Raw genomic sequence first — 20,329 nt, forward strand, 5'->3', positions numbered from 1 at the left:
AGACATGAAATCTTCGATTTATATAATTAAAAATGTGATTTCTATATTTAATTAAAATATCCATATAAATAAAAAAAACCTCAATAAAAAAAAAATTAAATGACAATCATATGGTAATTCGCAATTACGATTGACATTTGACACTACGAGTGTCAACATTTTATTATTCTTGTTGATACCGGTGGCTGTAGCCTGGATTTTTCGAGAATACATGAAAAACAGCCTTCGTATATTATAATAGAATCATAAAAAAAGAATAGTTCTTAATTACTGCCTACAGGTAAGTCTAAAGTAATATATTTATATTAAAACATTTAAAATGGCCGCTGTGGAAAGTTTCATGAACTGGAATTTTCAGCGTGTTTAACTGTTAAATAAAAGTTAAGTAACTCGTATAGTGCCTTTTTATTATCACGAAGCTCAATTGATCTCTTATGGTATGATATTAATTTATAATTATGTTTTTTAATGTAATTATAACGGCAATTATTATAAGAAACAAGTCCCGCAATTCAGACCACGTTTTCACTAACTGTTACCTGATGTTTCACTTTATATTCTGTATTTACACCAACATAAATGTGTTTTTACACGAAAAAAATTGCGTATAGTTCGAAATTATTACTAACTACGCAAATAAGTTATTAAAAGAATTACTATTAGAATTATTATAAACACTAAAGGTTTTATTTTACTAATTTATATAAAAAGGCAATGTTATTCTATGTAAAAGAAAGTAAATAATTCAGGCAATTGGAATATAATTAAGCATAATATATAATATACTTAATTATATTCTTATATAATAATAAAAAAATTATATATGCTATATATTTTTTGTTTAAAAATTACACCAAATAAAATTTTATATTTTTGTTAGAAACATATTAATATGATGAAATTGGTTAGAACAATATCATCAAATAGAATTGATTGACGAAAGACATTTTGGTTTAAAAATCTCTCTTTGTCCATGACTGTTTAATTGTTTATGCTTAGATCTCTAAAACTATGCAAAAGGTCTGCAGTATTTTTTATAGATAGAGTAATTCAAAAGGAAGGTTTTTATGTATAATACATACATAATATATTAGATAATTTTAGAGGTTTCTAATATGAGGGAATAAATAAACACATTGTCTGCCATAAATATTCCAAATACAGGCTGAAACCTAGGCATAGATCAAAATAAAGTACTACACTATTATACATCTTAAAAAAATGTCCTAAAAAATCTCTGCACTTGTATATGTCTACTTAATAGGGTTAACCCATATCAAGCACTTTTTGCCTTAAATATGTACATTGTGTATTTAATATAGACCAATATGCATGTATAATACCTTTACATGCTGTAAAGAGCCGAGATGATGAGATGGAGAATTTGTATTTATAATTATTCTCGTGCTCGGTGAAGGAAAACATTGTGCGGAAGCCTTCATGTGTCTAATTTCATAGAAATTCTGCTACAAGTGTATTCCATAAACCCACATATATGAATATGTTCCAAACCTTCTCCTCAAAGGGAGAGGAGGCCCAGCGGTGGGAAATTTACAGGCTGTTGTTGTTGTTGTTTGTTTGCTGAGCATGTAATTTAAAAGAATATTTTCAGAGATACTACAGATTTTAAATGTATGGACATAGTGGCTTATATTCAAATTATTGTCCAATTTTGAGACACATATATGATATTGACCGTAAGCTTTCAATTGTAACTATCTTTATACTTCTAGATAACATCACAATGCCGCAAGCTCGGCGCAAAACGCCCTTCAGCGGGAAGGCTAAGAAGCAGCAATTACAAGAGAAGAAGCAGAATAAGACCTTGCTTATGACCAGTGAGTTAATTATAATGGATATATTCACATACACCTACACACACATCCACACACACACCTACACACACAAATACACAAACACACACAGAGAAACACACTTACGCGCGCAGGTTTGCATGTATGCAGGCATTCACGTACGTACGCATACACGCACGCATTCAATTTTGTTACAATAAACATATATTCATATACACCTACACACATCCACACAAACACACCTACATACACAAACACACACAGAGAAATACACTTACGCACGCAGGTTTGCATGTACGCAGGCATACACGTACGTACGCATACACGCACGCATTAAATTTTGTTACAATAAACATACATTCATATACACCTACACACATCCACACAAACACACCTACATACACAAACACACACGGAGAAATACACTTACGCACGCAGGTTTGCATGTACGCAGGCATTCACGTACGTACGCATACACGCACGCATTAAATTTTGTTACAATAAACATATATTCATATACACCTACACATATCCACACAATCACACCTATATACACAAACACACACGGAGAAATACACTTACGCACGCATGTTTGCATGTACGCAGGCATTCACGTACATACGTATACACGCACGCATTAAATTTTGTTACAATAAACATATATTCATATACACCTACACACACATCCACACACACACCTACATACACAAATACACACACACACACAGAGAAATACACTTACGCAGGCAGGTTTGCATGTACGCAGGCATTCACGTACGTACGCATACACGCACGCATTAAATTTTGTTGCAATAAACTTGTTAGCTAGGTAGTCTTGACTCCTAGCTTGATGCATAGGAGACTCGATGACTTACAGTATTTGGTAGTAGGGTATTGTTATAGGCCAACTGTGTAGGTACTGACACGAATTATATACCTTACCGTCAAACAGCAATACATTGTATATAGTTGTCAAAAATAGTTAATATACGCGATTCAAATCCGTTATAACTAGTTTTATTTAAATGTGTAATAATCGCGAAAATTGAAGACAACAATAACTTATTTTTTAAATTCAAACGCACGTAACGTTGCGGTCACATCTACTTCAATTATGTAAGCGCAATACTTACTTTCAGCATCATCGGGCACGAATTCGTACGACGTGGTCTCAGTCAACTACCAACCGAACAGGTCCAGGGGTCGAGGCGATGCGAACAGATACGCCCTGAAGTTCTACAGAGAGACTGATGAGGAACTGAAGATGAAGAAGGAGGATGCCCTGTGAGTATTCTCGTCCTGACATCCGATGCTGACGACCTCCGCGGTAGAGTGGTGTGTACACCGGTTTTCATGGGTACGCCACTCCGGGGTCTCGGGTTCGATGTAGATTATCATTAGTTTTCTATGTTGATTTGGTGGTAGGGCTTTGTGCAAGCCCGTCTGGGTAGGTACCACCCACTCATCAGTTATTCTACCGCCAAATAACAGTAGAAGGGTGAGTGAGCCAGTGTAACTACAGGCACAAGGGACATAACATCTTAGTTCCCAAGGTTGGTGGCGCACTGACGATGTAAGGAATAGTGAATATTTCTTACAGCGTCATTGTCTGGGTGATGGTGACCACTTACCATCAGGTGGCCCATATGCTCGTCCGCCAACCTATACAATAAAATAAATAAAATAAAATAAAAATCTTGGGTCTGGGTGTTTGTGGTACCGTCGTTACTTCTGATTTTCCATAACACAAGGGCATTAGCTACTTACATTAGGATCAGAGTAATGTATGTGATGAAGCTGGTTTATTTGTTACACTAGCAAGCGGCTTCGCACTGGTGCAGTGATGATACTAAGTTTACTACTTATTTCTTGTTTCTTTGCTATATTGTTCAAGTATTATATACAAAAACGTTCCTCTATCTATGAGAGCAGACATAGCCCAGTGGTTAGATAGCTTGCATCTTAACAGATTGCGACTTCAAACCCAGGCAAGCACCACTGACTGATATTGTAACGTAATTGTGGCGCACGTTACATGTTTCATCCATTTTTAAATAATTTCAACAAAAATATATTAAATTTCTAATATAGGTTATCGGATGTCATCTGTCATTTGACTTTGACAACCATTTCTAAGGCTATGTTTATGCGTTATTTAAAAATACCGCTAAATTTGACATTTAAAATAAAAATGCACTTTTTATGCATTATGCGTTCCTGACCTAATTGTGATTTATTATCTTTATATTATCTTTGAGATGATCTTTGACATTTGTCTAAGACCTCACTTTCCTTCCGCCTTTTAAGTCGAAATGTGACGCTAAATTATTTTCAAAGTTTTTGTAATTTTATTTGGTTTAAATTATCGAATATTGTTGAAAATTGAAGTTTTAAGGCACGATATGTCTTAATTTAAACGATTGGAAGTAAATCCATGTCGGATTACAAAAATTAATTTGGATATTTGTCGCCTCGTGGGAATCTTTAGAATATTTCCCATGATGCATTTTGTTATTTTTGGAAAATAACCGGGATTGACCGGTTATTTTCAACCATTATTTTCGACAATTATTTTCAATGGTTATTTTCAACAGTTTATTTTCAATTGGTATTTTTCTACCATTATTTTCTACAGTTATTTTCTACAACTGTATTATCGTGGATTATTCCTTGAATTATCTTCTTGGGCTGTATCTTCGAGTGGATTATTGTCAACGCTTTTCGAAGAACGTTTGAACTTAATTTCTTTGGATATTTTGAAGATAAAATTTTAGAAACCGTAAAGGAAGTGAAAACTATATAACATTTATTTAACTTCTGGATTTCGGTATGTAGTTTTTACTTATTTATTTTTACCGCAACTTTGGAACTTCGTGGGATTTAGTATACATTTTTATAACTTTAAGAAAATTTGGCATTCAAACACTTTTTTTTTTAAAGATATTTATACATTATTGTAACGTTATTTAAACTTCATTTTTGACTTGTTTGTAACTTGTTATTACATAACTTAGTCTTAACTTTAAAATATTTTTTTTTGCTAACTATAAAACATTTACAATAAGTAAATATTTAATTAAGTTTAGTGTGAATTTAAATGGATGTAAACATCCAGGCGCCCGATTTTGTTACTGTTGTTACTTTAAGACTTTTTAATTGTTAAAATTATTTTGACATATTTTTTTTGAATAAATTAATTTGGAACATAGATTTGCCTTTTCTGTAAATCTACTTGTAATGTTGAAGGGTTATTTAACTGACTTCCGGAGCACTTTCTTTCGAGGATTTGATTAATTTAAAAACCTTGTCCAGCTCTACCGAATTTTTAGTTTGCCTCGAAGAAAATTAACATTTTTTAAATTTAAATTTATTTTTAGCCAATTATATATTACAATTGGCCCCCCCTTCAAAAATTTAACATTACAATTGGCGCCCTCAGCCAGGGACCTGAATTACAATTAAAGCTCTTGTAAAGCATTTAATATGTACTATGTATTTTCATATGTATAATTTTTGTTAAAATCATTTTGTACTAAATACTAATGTTAAGTATTTATGTAATTTGAATGCCAAGTTTATAACTTTTTTATGTTTTGAAGTAAAGCTTTTCGTTCCATTGTCAATTCTAATCTAGGACATAACCATGACTGACAGAGATGAATTAACTCTTAAGCCATCTATTGATGATAGTGGTGATAAAAATTTAACTCCTAATATAATTAATGCGGAACATTCTCAGATGTTAGAGACGAATATTTCTCAGGCGAAGCCTTCTGCTTCTAATGATTTAGTAGACTTGTCGGCAGACTTGCCACAATTTTTTAGCAACACTTTATCTATGAATAATAAACAACCTCAATACTATAAACGAGCAGATTTGTCTAAGTTTAAATATAAATTTAATGGTAAAACGTGCATACGTGAATTATTGTTAACATTTGAAGAATACTGTGTGAGTCGAGATATTAGTGATGACCAAATATTGCCATCCTTTACTGAAGTAGTTACTGACATTGCTCTCAGGTGGTTTAGATCTATACGTAGTTCACTTGATTCTTGGAAACATCTTAAACTAGAATTATTAAAGCGTTTTGACAAACTAGATTTTGATTATCAACTTGAATACAATTTAAGAATTAGAAAACAGATACAAACTGAAACTTTATCAGATTTTATTATTGAAATTGTAGATATGTCAAATAGACTAACTTATCCCTTATCTGAACATACTTTATTAGAAATATTGAAACATAACATGCTGCCTAGCTACTCTATTCATTTAGTAGGTCGTTCATTAAATTCTATTGATGATTTAGTAAAACTTTCAAAACAGATTGATGAATTTCGAATATTAAATAATAAACATAGTTATAATAACTCAGATTTCAAGACTAACCATATTAATTCAGTTCAAACATTAACTTGTTTAAAATGTAAAGAAATTGGACATACTTATAAAAACTGTAAAAAGATTCCAGGCACTATATGTTTTAAATGTGGTAAATTAAATGTTATCACTAAATTTTGCAATAATTGTACTCTTTTAAAAAACGAGTAAGATTTTGTCAGGCTCAGGTTCTTAATAAAGAATCAGTTGATCTGACAAATACTAAAATTTCTAAACCCAATGCTTCTGAAATTCGTAAAGACTTTTCTAATTGGTGTAATTATTTAAAACTATTTTTCTCAATGAATAAATTTGCTCCCATTTTGTTTACTAAAAATAGCGACACACGTCCATTTTTAAAATTTCAAGTTTGTGGTAAATCATTTACAGGTTTATTGGATAGTGGTGCTAATAAAAGCGTACTAGGTTGTAATAGTCACTTACAATTTCTCAATTTAGGATTCAAACTTAAGACTAGTAGTTATAAAGCTTGTACAGCTGATGGTAGTTCACAAGACGTTTTAGGTACTATTGATATTCCAATTACTTGTGACAATGTAACTCGCATTGTAGAATTCATGGTAGTTCCCTCACTAAATCCAGATATAATTCTAGGATTCGATTTTTGGCTTGCATTTAATTTAGCTCATGAATTATTTAAAAACATAACTTTTGAATATTAAAATAAAAAATAAGAATTCAATAATTGTAAATTCTGTAACTTCTGTAATTCAACTTTCTTCTTCTGAAAAAGAACAATTAAATAATATTATAAAACTTTTGAAGATAATTTAGATAAAAGAAAGGTTTAGGTTTAACATATTTAACTAAGCATAAAATCATATTCTGGACACAGATATATTTGCACAGTATTAGATGTATTTTCTAAGTATTGTTGGTTAAATCCATTATGTAATGCTACCACAAAATCCATATGTAGATTTTTAGAAAAGGATATTTTTCTCAAATTTGGTTGTCCAAAAATCATAATTTGTGACAATGGTACTCAATTTACTTCTAAACATTTTGTACAATTTTTGAAAAGCTTTTACATAAATAAAATATTTTATAACACTTTATATACACCTCAAAATAATCCAGTTGAACGTTATCATAAAACGTTAGAAACTTGCATAGCATGTTTTGTTCATGATGATCATAGAACTTGGTCAAAATTTTTATGCCATGTTCAATTAGCTTTGAATAGCAGTATTAATTTAGCTACTGAATTTACTCCCAATTTTCTTATGTTTGGTCGTGAAGTTATAATTGATGCTTCATTACATCGTTCCAGTAATTCATTTACAAATTTGAATGAACTCGAATTTGGTAATTGTCGAACTTATGCACAAAGTTTAGATTCCTTAAGTTCAATTTTTGATTTAGTAACCAAATCTTTATTTAAAGCTTATAAAAAGAATGCTTTATATTATAATAAAGGAAGGAAAGTCATTTCCTATGAGTCAGGTGATATAGTTTGGAGAAGAAATTTCATCTTGTCTAATGCTTCTCAATATTTTTCGGCTAAACTTGCTCCTAAGTTTATAAAATCTCAAATAATAGAGAAGATTTCTAATAATGTTTATATATTAAAAGATTTAGAGAAAGGTACTGTTGGTCGTTATCATATTAAAGATATTATTAAAATATAGTTTTGGATTAACTCTAAAATATTTTGTAGAGTTATATTTAGATTTGGGTTATTGAGGCATTTGTTAGAGATGATTGAATGAGAAGTATGAAAGAATTGGCCTCAAAGATTTTGATAGATGATAGTATGATAGGATTCCCACTCTAGTATGTTTTCTACAAATATATTTTTGCTAAATTTAACTTAGGACATTTTGGATTCCATACAAAAATAATTCCGATTATTTCTTTTGACTCATAAGATCTTATACATTTTTTGTAATATTTTTTTAATATTGTTTTTACAATATTTTTGTGTTTATACTTTTGTATTATTTTGTTTGTGTGTTTTGTACATAACATTTTTGCTAGTTGTGTAGAACCTTATTGCATATTTTAGTAATAAGTTATTTTTGGTTGAAGTTTTGTAGAAATAATCCTTTGGATTCGATTATTGACTATTACTTTAGTCCAGCTTGGTTTTGACTTTGTTTTGGATATTCCAATTTTGTGAATTTTCCAATAAAACATTTTTGAAACAATTGTTGGTTATTTTGTTCTGTGCTCGGAAAGCTGGTGGAGTTGAGCCGGTCACAGACATATTTTTTGGAGACTTTGTTCTGTGCTCGGAAAGCTGGTGGTGTTGAGCCGGTCACAGACACCCATTTTTTGGAAGTTTTGTTTAACTGTGTTCGAAAAGCTGATGGTGTAGAGTCGGTCACAGTTAGAACTATTTTTTGTATGCTCTCGTGTTCGGAAAGTCGTATTGAGTTGCGTCGGCCACGTTAGTCATATCTTTTGTTTTTATTTGAAACCATTTTGAGGTTGGTGTTCTTGGTATGCCAATTAGTGTATGTTCCGTAGACCCAACATTTTATTAAAAAAAAAAAATATTTTCCATCTTTCGAGTAAGGTAATACTTTATAATTTCCTACTCTAAATGAAACAAGTTTTATTAGACAGCTCATTGCTTTCGAGTGAGGCTATATTGAGTCCTCATCTCCAAGGTTAAGTTGTTTGATAATTACTTATACTTATCATATTTTCTGAATAAAGTTAAGTTAGACAACTTTTTGCTTTCGAGTGAGACTATATTAGAGTTCTCATCTCTAGGGTAGTGTTTAACTATTACTTTTGATTTGATTTTTTTAGAAATGTTATGGTTTGTTGTTTTCCATATTTTACTAACTTTTGTAGAGTTACTATTTGTTATGTCACTCTAATATTTTGATTGATAGAGTCGGTCTCTACCTCTTTTGTAGAGTCGAATAAAAGAGTCTCTCAGGTTGAGCTCCTCTTTTATTTTTTGGTTGGGGGGTAATGTAACGTAATTGTGGCGCACGTTACATGTTTCATCCATTTTTAAATAATTTCAACAAAAATATATTAAATTTCTAATATAGGTTATCGGATGTCATCTGTCATTTGACTTTGACAACCATTTCTAAGGCTATGTTTATGCGTTATTTAAAAATACCGCTAAATTTGACATTTAAAATAAAAATGCACTTTTTATGCATTATGCGTTCCTGACCTAATTGTGATTTATTATCTTTATATTATCTTTGAGATGATCTTTGACATTTGTCTAAGACCTCACTTTCCTTCCGCCTTTTAAGTCGAAATGTGACGCTAAATTATTTTCAAAGTTTTTGTAATTTTATTTGGTTTAAATTATCGAATATTGTTGAAAATTGAAGTTTTAAGGCACGATATGTCTTAATTTAAACGATTGGAAGTAAATCCATGTCGGATTACAAAAATTAATTTGGATATTTGTCGCCTCGTGGGAATCTTTAGAATATTTCCCATGATGCATTTTGTTATTTTTGGAAAATAACCGGGATTGACCGGTTATTTTCAACCATTATTTTCGACAATTATTTTCAATGGTTATTTTCAACAGTTTATTTTCAATTGGTATTTTTCTACCATTATTTTCTACAGTTATTTTCTACAACTGTATTATCGTGGATTATTCCTTGAATTATCTTCTTGGGCTGTATCTTCGAGTGGATTATTGTCAACGCTTTTCGAAGAACGTTTGAACTTAATTTCTTTGGATATTTTGAAGATAAAATTTTAGAAACCGTAAAGGAAGTGAAAACTATATAACATTTATTTAACTTCTGGATTTCGGTATGTAGTTTTTACTTATTTATTTTTACCGCAACTTTGGAACTTCGTGGGATTTAGTATACATTTTTATAACTTTAAGAAAATTTGGCATTCAAACACTTTTTTTTTTAAAGATATTTATACATTATTGTAACGTTATTTAAACTTCATTTTTGACTTGTTTGTAACTTGTTATTACATAACTTAGTCTTAACTTTAAAATATTTTTTTTTGCTAACTATAAAACATTTACAATAAGTAAATATTTAATTAAGTTTAGTGTGAATTTAAATGGATGTAAACATCCAGGCGCCCGATTTTGTTACTGTTGTTACTTTAAGACTTTTTAATTGTTAAAATTATTTTGACATATTTTTTTTGAATAAATTAATTTGGAACATAGATTTGCCTTTTCTGTAAATCTACTTGTAATGTTGAAGGGTTATTTAACTGACTTCCGGAGCACTTTCTTTCGAGGATTTGTTTAATTTAAAAACCTTGTCCAGCTCTACCGAATTTTTAGTTTGCCTCGAAGAAAATTAACATTTTTTAAATTTAAATTTATTTTTAGCCAATTATATATTACAATTGGCCCCCCCTTCAAATATTACATTACAATATTCGCGTGCTTAATTTGTGTTTATAATTCGACTCTTGCTCGGCGGTGAAGGAAAACATCTTGAGATATTTTGCACATGTGTGTTCACCCAACCCGCATTGGAACAGAGTGATGGAATATGTTCTAAAACTTCTCCTCAAAGGGAGAGGAGGCCTTAACCCAGCAGTGTGAAATTTACAGGCTCAGTTGTTAAATAAATCACATTTGGTAAAATTCACCTTATATATTTTGTCTCAATTCTTGTTCACAGGAAGTCTCTGAATCCGGTTTCAGAGAAAGAGATGGAAATAGATCCGACCGACTATTTCCCCAAGGAGTTGTCGTTCCCGAAGCGACCTCCATGGGACTTCAGCATGACCCCGGCTGCGCTTGATGCCCAGGAGCAGAGGTATTTCAGAGTGAGTACAAATTCCATTGAGTATTACTAATTATAATAGTATAAAACAAAGTTGCTTACCGCTGTCTGTCTATATGTGTGCTTCGATATTTAAAAGTGGACGACAGATTTTGATGTGATTTTTTTATTAGATAGAGTGATTAAGAGGAAGGATTATATGTATAACACATGCATAGTATAGTAGAGAAACACTGGAGATGTTGATGCAAACAAAAAGCTGCGAACGTTGTAAGACATTCTGTAGTATGTTTAGTATCAGCATTGCACTCGTGTGAAGCCTATTTTTTGCTTATTTTATTTGGTTAAGTGTTGAATCGGAGAATCTGCAATGACGTTATTCGTAAAGCAAGATGAACTAGCAGTGGACTGGTCACAAGTACCGCAGAATCGTTGGCGGCTAAATCCGTCAGATGGTTGATGATTGCGCGTTCAAATCCAGGCAGGCGCCACTGAATATTCGTGTGCTTAATTTGTGTTTATAATTCATCTCTTTGAAGCACATCGTGAGGAAACCTTCATGTGTCTAATTTCATATAATTTCTGAATTTGAAGTCACTGGCAGGCAATAGACCAGCACAGACTGACATTATGAAAATATCAATCATGACCCCAATATAGTCAATTCTTCTCCCATATAATTCTGCAACTGCCTCCTTGGTCTATTAGAAGGCTACAAAGTTGTACCTGCAACCTGTTTAATTACATGTTCTATTCCAGGAGTACATCCAAGCGCTGCAAGCGTCCCCGTACTGGAACGAAATGTCCTATTTCGAGTTGAATCTCGAGACCTGGAGGCAGCTGTGGCGTGTACTGGAAATGTGTGACATCCTGTTGCTCATTGTTGATGTCAGATTTGCAGTAAGTACATATAATGTATTATATGATATTGGAGCAAAATAAAACAAAATTGAATATTTACATGTCTAAAATAGAAAAAATTATTGTTATTATAATTTAGATATTTCAATTAATTAATATTTAATATTTACATGTCTTGAATCTTTATTTACGAAATCGTCAATTAAAGGTTTTTTACTTCCAATATTGTAACTTAATGCAAAATAAATTTGAAATATAGTTCTTGACAAGCGGGCTTAAATACTCCATCTTGCGTCTACTGTCATTGTTATTGCTAATTGCCAGATCACAAAAGTTAGGCAGTGTATATACTTGTACTTTAGTCCATGTACACAATATATGGTGTGCAAAACTTACATATATATATTTATATTTCTATGGTGGTAGGACTTTTTGCAAACCCTCCTGGGTAGGTACCGTCCAAACATCACGTATTATAGGTACTGACAACAACAATACTATTGTTGTTACGGTTTCAAGTGAGCCAGTGTAACTGCAGATATAAGGGATGTAACATCTTAGTTGTAACAAAACATTAATATTTCCCACAGCGCCAATGTGTGTGGAAAAATACATTACATGACACCATTAAATTCCCCATATAGTACGACACAACTTAGATGTAGCCTCGGCAAATTCAATAAAACCGATTACTGCCGATTTACACAACTAGAAACAGCTCCCTATCGCGCCGTTCGACGCTATTCGTCGCTATAGATTCACGCGACAGTTCGACCCGAGACAGCGAGTGCGTGTAAAGCGACGCGTCAAATTGACGAATATATTAGGTCATATGATATTACAAGTTATTACGTTTGTGTAAAGATCATATTCACATGAGAAATAAATATTGACAATTTGGGATAGTGTACTTAATTCGGATGTGATCGGTTTTACGAATTTTGCCGATGTGACATCTAAGTTGTGTTGTACTATACCTACTTATGTCATGTTTTTTTTATATTTTCCAAAATTGCTCCCCTGTTGATTTTGAAACTCGTAGTCAATTTAGCAAACCAAACTAAACCTTAAAGTATATGCTGAGTCTACCATATCTGTTGGTTTGCTAAGTATGTCACTTACGACTTTCTAATTCCCAGGGCATGATGTTTCCCCCGTCCCTCTACGAGTACGTCGTGAACGATCAAAAGAAGAATATGATACTGGTCTTGAATAAGATAGATCTCGTCCCAGCATCCGTAGTGGCGGCCTGGAAGGAGTTCCTGACGCAGAGGTGTCCTGGACTCCGGGTAGTATACTTCACTTCATGCCCGGGGTACAACCTAGCCGGTGGTAGCAGTGACAAGGGCGGTGAGTGAATATATTGTATACTAGTATTGCTCGTTGCTTCGTTTGCGTTTTGGTCATGGGTTAAGCAAATAAGAGTCGAGAGGGCCCAGTGGTTAGAACGCGTGCATCTTAACCGATGATTGCGGGTTCAAACCCAGGCAAGCACCGCTGATTCATGTGCTTAATTTGTCTTTATAATTCATCTCGTGCTCAGCGGTGAAGGAAAACATCGCGAGGAAACCTGCATGTGACAAATTTCATAGAAATTCTGCCACGTGTGTATTCCACCAACCGGCATTGGAAGAGCGTGGTGGATATGTTCCAAACCTTCTCCTCAAAGGGAGAGGAGGCCTTTAGCCCAGCAGTGGGAATTTACAGGCTGTTGTTGTTGTTTGTCCTTTCTTGGAGTTTAAGTTTGCTTCATACTGTTATGTACAGTCGGGGTAAGAAAAGGTTCGTCCCTAAGATCTATTTTCGTGTGCTCAGTATGAGCGATAATCTGCTTTACCGATCGAGAATATACGACTCTGACAGACATATTTTGACGATTCAGTAGAAGATATCATATCTAATTTAAATTTGTAATGACTAATTAAGCCATTAAAAATATTTCATGTCGTTATAAAACTAGATGTAGTCCAAAGGTGTTACACTATTTTGTTGTTATCATACTATGTAAGTTTAATTTTGTATGCAGTTGTCAGTTTAGTGCTTTAGTTTCAAAAGGTACTAAGTGCTTAAGACTTGATGAAGGAATTAATTTGAAAACTGACGAAGGTTTTCTTACTCTGACTGTACATTGTTATGATTATAAAATTTTGGATGCTTGTTTATTTTGTTAAATAATAAATTAAATTATGTGGTTGTGTTAGTGTGTGACGGAATGAAGCTATATATGGAATGGGCTATTTGCCTGGTTTTTAAAATCAATTTTATATTATTTAGTAGAAGTTAAGGAACCCAGTAAAAGTTGTGTTTTTTTATTTCTAGTACATATTTGCCGAAAATATCATATTAAAAATTCCATATTTACGCGAAAACGGTACTTGGACAATGGGTTCGGTGACGTCACATTCCTGTATTTTAATCTGTGGTACATATAGTAGAAAAGCAAGGTTAACAAGCAGGTGACGTCATCATAAGCCCGGCCAATCGGGAGCGTTTTATGTCACGTGAAGACATTTAAAAAATGCAATTTTTTGAATGAATAACTCATTATTTTTATATTTCGTTAATAAATAACCATTTTTAAACTCACAACATACACTGATTACATTAATTGAAACTTAATTTTTCGCATCGTCAAATACTATATTACTACTATATTACTTATAGTTAGTTCGCGTTAAGAATGCAGTGAGTTGTCATTGTTTACCGGCTTTACTCCGCCCCCTGACCAATCAAATCTTTTTTAACAGGAGGGTGAAGGTGTATGCATATTTGTGTTAAAATTCCAACAAATTTACAATGAATTTAAAAAATACACATTAAAGTAAAAATCGAATCGGGTGTTTAATCAACAAAATTCTTACCACTAGGTATATACAATCGTTTGCGAATCTTGCCATCGCGATGTAGAAATTTACATATTTTGACATAACGTCATCTAGTAGCTATAGGTTACATTAATTATTACGTGTACAGCTTCAATAAATTAAATATAAATATATAAATAAACAAAATTTAAATTATAAAAATAAAAATATCAGTTAATAATTAATTAAATGTGAACTTAACTTTGTAATTTGAAAAGATTTGATTGGTCAAAGGTGCCAGTGAACAATGACAACTCACTGCATTCTTAACGCGAACAAACTATAGTTAATTACAAGCTTATGTGTTTTCTTTGTTCCTACGAACATAATACATACCAAATTTCATCACAATCAAATTTGGTTCAGCGGTTTGCTCTTGATAGACAGACAGACAGAGTTACTTTCACATTTATAATAATAACATAGGTCTCAAATTTTATATTCTTCCTCAGGCCTCCAAGTGAGAAGACGCAAAGGTCGTCAGAGGATGTGCGCTGAAGGAGCAATGAAAATACTGGAAGCCTGCAAGGATATCGTGAACGATGAAGTCGATTTGACCTCATGGGATAGAAAGATTAAAGAAGAAACGGATCTGGAGTTTGATGAGGATGAGGAAACTGAAGTCGGTGAGTTGATAAACAAATAAACATCTCAGTCCAATCCCAAGGGTAATGGATTCGTCCTTGAGGATGTTTGGAGTTTGTTCCATCTTGCTTGTTTGCTGGGGGGAGTGGTTTGAATCAAAATAGCTTGGAAATAATACCTGTTGACTTCCAGGCAGGATATATTACATACATACTTGGTGGTAGGTTTTTGATCAAGTCTGGGTAGGTACCACCAACTCATCAATTATTCTACCGCAAAATAACAGTGAACAGTATTGTTGTGTTCCGGTTTGAAGGCTGAGTCAGTGTAACTACAGGCACAAGGGACATAACATCTTAGTTCCCAAGGTTGGTGGCGCATTGACGATGTAAGGAATAGTTAATATTTCTTACAGCGTCATTGTCTATGGGTGATGGTGACCACTTACCATCAGGTGGCCCATATGCTCGTCCACCATCCTATACCATAAACAAAAACATATGTAATTGTAATTAACTAACATGACTGTATTTTTAAATGTTGAAAAAGAGTAACTACTGAGTTTTATGACGGTTGATCTTTATAGAACGTACTTTCCAAACTGGTGATGTTGTTAAATGAAATAATAATAGTATGCTTACAGGGTCAATATGCATTAGTGATGGTACTGATACACCACTTATCATTAATATGGCTGATCAGTAAACTATTTTGAATGAATGATTTTCTCTTATTTCAGGCGAGACGATTCTGGAAAAGTCAGATACGACGTTTTATACCCACGAGCGGTACAAGAACGGTATCCTGACGATCGGCTGCGTCGGTCAGCCGAACGTTGGCAAGTCTTCCCTGATGAATGCCATCATGGGGAAGAAGGTGGTATCCGTCTCCAAGACTCCAGGACACACCAAGCATTTCCAGACGATATTCCTGACGCCCCAGGTGAGATAGGAGCCTATACATAACTGTTCCATACATTAATCTATATCTATATACATATAATAAAATTGCAGTGTCCGTTTGTAATGTTAAATTAACTACTTTTTACATAATACAAGTACAAAAGTTACAAATACTAAAATAACATAATTTTCAATTTTGTCTGTCTGTGTGTTCCGGCTAATCTCTGGAACGGCTGGATCGATTTTGACGAGACTTTCACTGGGAAATGGTTGGTCTAATAGAGTGACTTCGAATACAATAGTAACTTTTTTTGTTAAATTCTATAGCGCACGAAATTGAGGCATTTTATAGTGTTTTTTAGAACTAGAAGTAGGAAGTAGGTTGACCTCTAAAACAATTATCTTTAATTTAAAATAACAATCAATCTACCACACTAGAAAAACATTTAGTCTACAACACAAATAACCATCTATAATCACATTACACAGTAATAATCATAATGGCGATCCCAATGTGTCAGCCGCAAATCTCCCGCCTTTGTTTTTTTATGGTATAGTTTGGCGGACGAGCATATAGGCCACCTGATGGTAAGTGGTCACCAACACCCATAGACAATGACGCTGTAAGAAATATTAACTACTCCTTACATCGTCAATGCGCCACCAACCTTGGGAACTAAGATGTTATGTCCCTTGTGCCTGTAGTTACACTGGCTCACTCACCCTTTAAACCGGCACCACTATATTCATGTGCTTAATTTGTGTTTATAATTCATCTCGTGCTCAGCGGTGAAGGAAAACATCGCGAGGGAACGTACATGTGACAAATTTCATAGAAATTCTGCCACATGTGTATTCTACCAACCCACATTGAATATGTTCCAAAACCTTCTCCTCCAAGGGAGAAGAGGCCTTTAGCCCAGCAGTGGGAATTTACAGGCTGTTGTTGTTGTTATTGTTGAGTATTAAGGTATTGAAAAGCCCTACCAACTAAATGTATTATATTTCCAGGTCCGTCTGTGTGACTGCCCAGGTCTAGTGTTCCCGTCCAAAGTACCGCGGTCGATTCAAATACTAATGGGGTCATACCCAATAGCGCAGCTACGGGAGCCGTATACGACTATCAGGTAAGTGAAGCCTTCATTATTAGTTCAAAATTATTTGATATTTTATAAAAATAATAACATTATTTTTCAAATCGTCATGCTAGCCATCTTGAATAAAGTATTATATTGATCTTAAAAGTAAAAGTAAAGTAACAGCCTGTAAATTACCCACTGCTGGGCTAATGACCTCCTCTCCCATTAAGGAGAGGGTTTTTGGAACATATTCCACCACGCTGTTCCAATGCAGGTTCGTGGAATGTACATGTGGCAGAATTTCAATGAAATTAGACACATGCAGGTTTACTCACGATGTTTTCCTTCACCGACGAGCACGAGATGAATTATAAACGCAAATTATGCACATATATATAGTGTTTGTCTGGGTTTGAACCCAAAATCATCGGTTAAGATGCACGTCTAACCACTGGGCCATCTCGGCTCACTACATATATATTGATTGGTGATGTCATTACAGATATTTAGCAGAGAGATTGGACCTGCCGTCTCTCCTTAGAATGGATCATCCAGAGAACGATGACACGTGGTCGCCGAGAGATATCTGCGACGGATGGGCCAAGAAACGCAGCTACCTCACCGCTAAGTCTGCTAGGTAGTGATCGTTTGTGTGATGTTACATAGTTTTGCTATTTTGGCTCATCATGAGCCGGAATGTATGTTGCAATGTTATTGCTTTGTGATTAATATTGTTTGACTATTTTTTGACTTCGTGTAAGGGGTCGTAGATTTTACTTTTTTATTCATAAGTTCTAATGAAAAATCTTAAAACAAAAGTGACGCCTACTACTAGTGTTTATTTAAAAAACAGTTGTCATTACGTAGTATAAAAAAAAGTCGCTTACCGCTGTCTGTCCCTATGTATGCTTAGATCTTTAATACGCAACGGATTTTGATGTGGTTTTTCTTAATAGATAGATTGATTCAATGAGTTGATTTATATGTATAATACATGTACAATATAGTAGAGAAACACAGATAAATTTGTAGGTTTCTAAAGTGATGTCGTAAATAGACATTGCAAACCCTATGATCGAAATAACAGTATTGTAAATCATAAAGGTCTTCAAAGAAGTCAGTCAGACATTCTGCAGTATAGTTTGTATCAGCATTGCACCCGTGCGAAGCCGGGGCGCTAACTAGTTATTATTTAAATAGTAATAGAGGTACAACTGGCTATAAAATCATTGTTAAAATCATGAAATAATTAAAGAGAGAAATACTTCTTAATATGTGTCAAAAATCACCCAAAACAGTTAATTATAAGTTAATATATTAATGTTTCAGGTTGGATACTTATCGCGCCGCGAATAATATATTACGAATGGCGTTGGATGGGAAAATATGTCTCTGGCTCCGACCGCCTAACTTCACAGAGGAAAGAGGTATGACACTTTACACCTCTTAATTCTACCATAAAGTCGGCCTGTAAATTTCCCACTGCTGGGTTAAGGCCTCCTCTCCCATTGAGAAGAGGGTTTGGAACATATTTCACCACGCTCTTCTAATGCGGGTTGGTGGAATGCACATGTGCCAGAATTTCGATGAAATTAGACACATGCAGGTTTCCTCACGATGTTTTCCTTCACCGCCGAGCACGACATGAATTATAAGCACAAATTAAGCACATATATATAGTGGTGGTTGCCTGGGTTTGAACCCGAAATCATCGGTTAAGATGCACGTGTTCTAACCACTGGGCCATCTCGGCTCAATTCTACCATATATACTAGATACTTGAAGTATTGTCCTGTGATGCTTAGAGGATCCAGGGTATCGTTATGATTACTTTATTCCGGACTATTACTACACAACTAATACAAATACTACACAAGGGACATAACATCTTAGTTCCCAAGGTTGGTGGCGCATTGACGATGTAAGGAATAGTTAATATTCCTTACAGCGTCATTGTCTATGGGTGATGGTGACCACTTACCATCAGGTGGCCCATATGCTCGTCCCCCAACCAATAGCTTAATAAAATAAATATAACCCCCCCCCCCACATCAGGTGGTAATAAGCAAGACTTGCTTATTTATTATTAAATTATTTTATATTATAATTTATTATATATTATTAAAGTTATTCATTTCGGGATATTTACCATGTTTTTTATTTTTTATTTCCGTTAGAACTCGATTATCTAGTTATTATATTTCGACATTATCTAGTAATGTCTTTTTCACGAGACTCTCGTGATGAGTAACTTTAATAATAAAAATAACCATGTTAATTCAAAAGTCTATATAATTTTCTATTTCCCAGACAAGTACGAGAATTGTGATGAAATAAAGTACGTGAAGTGGGTGCAAGCGTTGACAAACGAAGAGGCCGTCCCCACTCCTTCTGATTCCGGAAACGAGAGGTCCGGCTCTGAGGATGAAAGTGATGAAACGGATGATGAAGACCAAACGGAAATCGCTAATAAATTCGCGGCGCTAGCTAATGATGATTAAATTATAACATATATTTTTTTATATCGTACGCTATAAATGAAAATGTATGTTAATTGAGGTGTTGGTGGTAGGGTTTTGTGCAAGCCCGGGTGGTACCACCAAATAGTAATGCTTCTGATTTGTGTAGTGTGTACTACACCGGTTTTCATCATAAATTATTCAGCAACATATAACATATATACCCCCAATTAAGAGCAGCTAATCATCACATAAGGGTAGGTTGCTAGTATCATTATGATAATAATTTAATTAGCAAAGACTACACATAGTTATATAAAATTGGACTGTCTGTAATATTGAAATAACCGCTTTTTACTAAATATGTATAATATATATATATAGATATCAATTTTTGTCTGTCTATCTGTCTGTTTGTTCCGGCTAATCTGTGAAATGGCTGGACCGATTTTGATGGGACTTTCACTAGTGGATAGCTGTGGTGAAACGCGCACGTAGTCGCGGGCACATCTAGTATATTTATATAAGTATCAATTCTTTCAATGGTTATTTATGTACAGTCGGGGTAAGAAAAGGTTCGTCACCTTAAGATCTATTTTCGTGTGCTCAATGCGAGCGATAATCTGCTTTACCGATCGAGAGTGACGTGTTGCGTCG

At 33.8% G+C, this 20,329-nt stretch overlaps 1 protein-coding gene across 1 annotated transcript; it reads left to right on the plus strand.

Annotated features, from left to right (window-relative positions):
• The first annotated feature begins 121 nt into the window (after nt 1–121).
• Nucleotides 122–19,937, plus strand: LOC124542184 (guanine nucleotide-binding protein-like 1). Its single transcript, XM_047120125.1, has 12 exons — nt 122–280; nt 1,734–1,838; nt 2,954–3,098; nt 10,818–10,965; nt 11,682–11,822; nt 12,923–13,133; nt 15,100–15,273; nt 15,972–16,174; nt 17,146–17,261; nt 17,716–17,850; nt 18,543–18,640; nt 19,524–19,937. Exons 2-12 carry the CDS (start codon nt 1,745–1,747, stop codon nt 19,712–19,714), a joined length of 1,656 nt encoding a protein of 551 aa, XP_046976081.1. The 5' UTR covers nt 122–280; nt 1,734–1,744; the 3' UTR covers nt 19,715–19,937.
• The last annotated feature ends 392 nt before the right edge of the window (nt 19,938–20,329 follow it).

This window comes from Vanessa cardui, chromosome 30 (genome assembly GCF_905220365.1).
Source record: "Vanessa cardui chromosome 30, ilVanCard2.1, whole genome shotgun sequence".
NCBI classification, from domain to species: domain Eukaryota; kingdom Metazoa; phylum Arthropoda; class Insecta; order Lepidoptera; family Nymphalidae; genus Vanessa; species Vanessa cardui.

What these genes read in the sequence shown, in the direction of transcription:
- LOC124542184 (XM_047120125.1), top strand. Translation starts at nt 1,745, where the DNA reads ATGCCGCAAGCTCGGCGCAAAACGCCCTTCAGCGGGAAGGCTAAGAAG. An exon ending in TAAGACCTTGCTTATGACCA is followed by an intron (nt 1,839 to 2,953) that starts GTGAGTTAATTA and finishes ACTTACTTTCAG; the next exon opens with CATCATCGGGCACGAATTCG. An exon ending in TTGTTGATGTCAGATTTGCA is followed by an intron (nt 11,823 to 12,922) that starts GTAAGTACATAT and finishes TCTAATTCCCAG; the next exon opens with GGCATGATGTTTCCCCCGTC.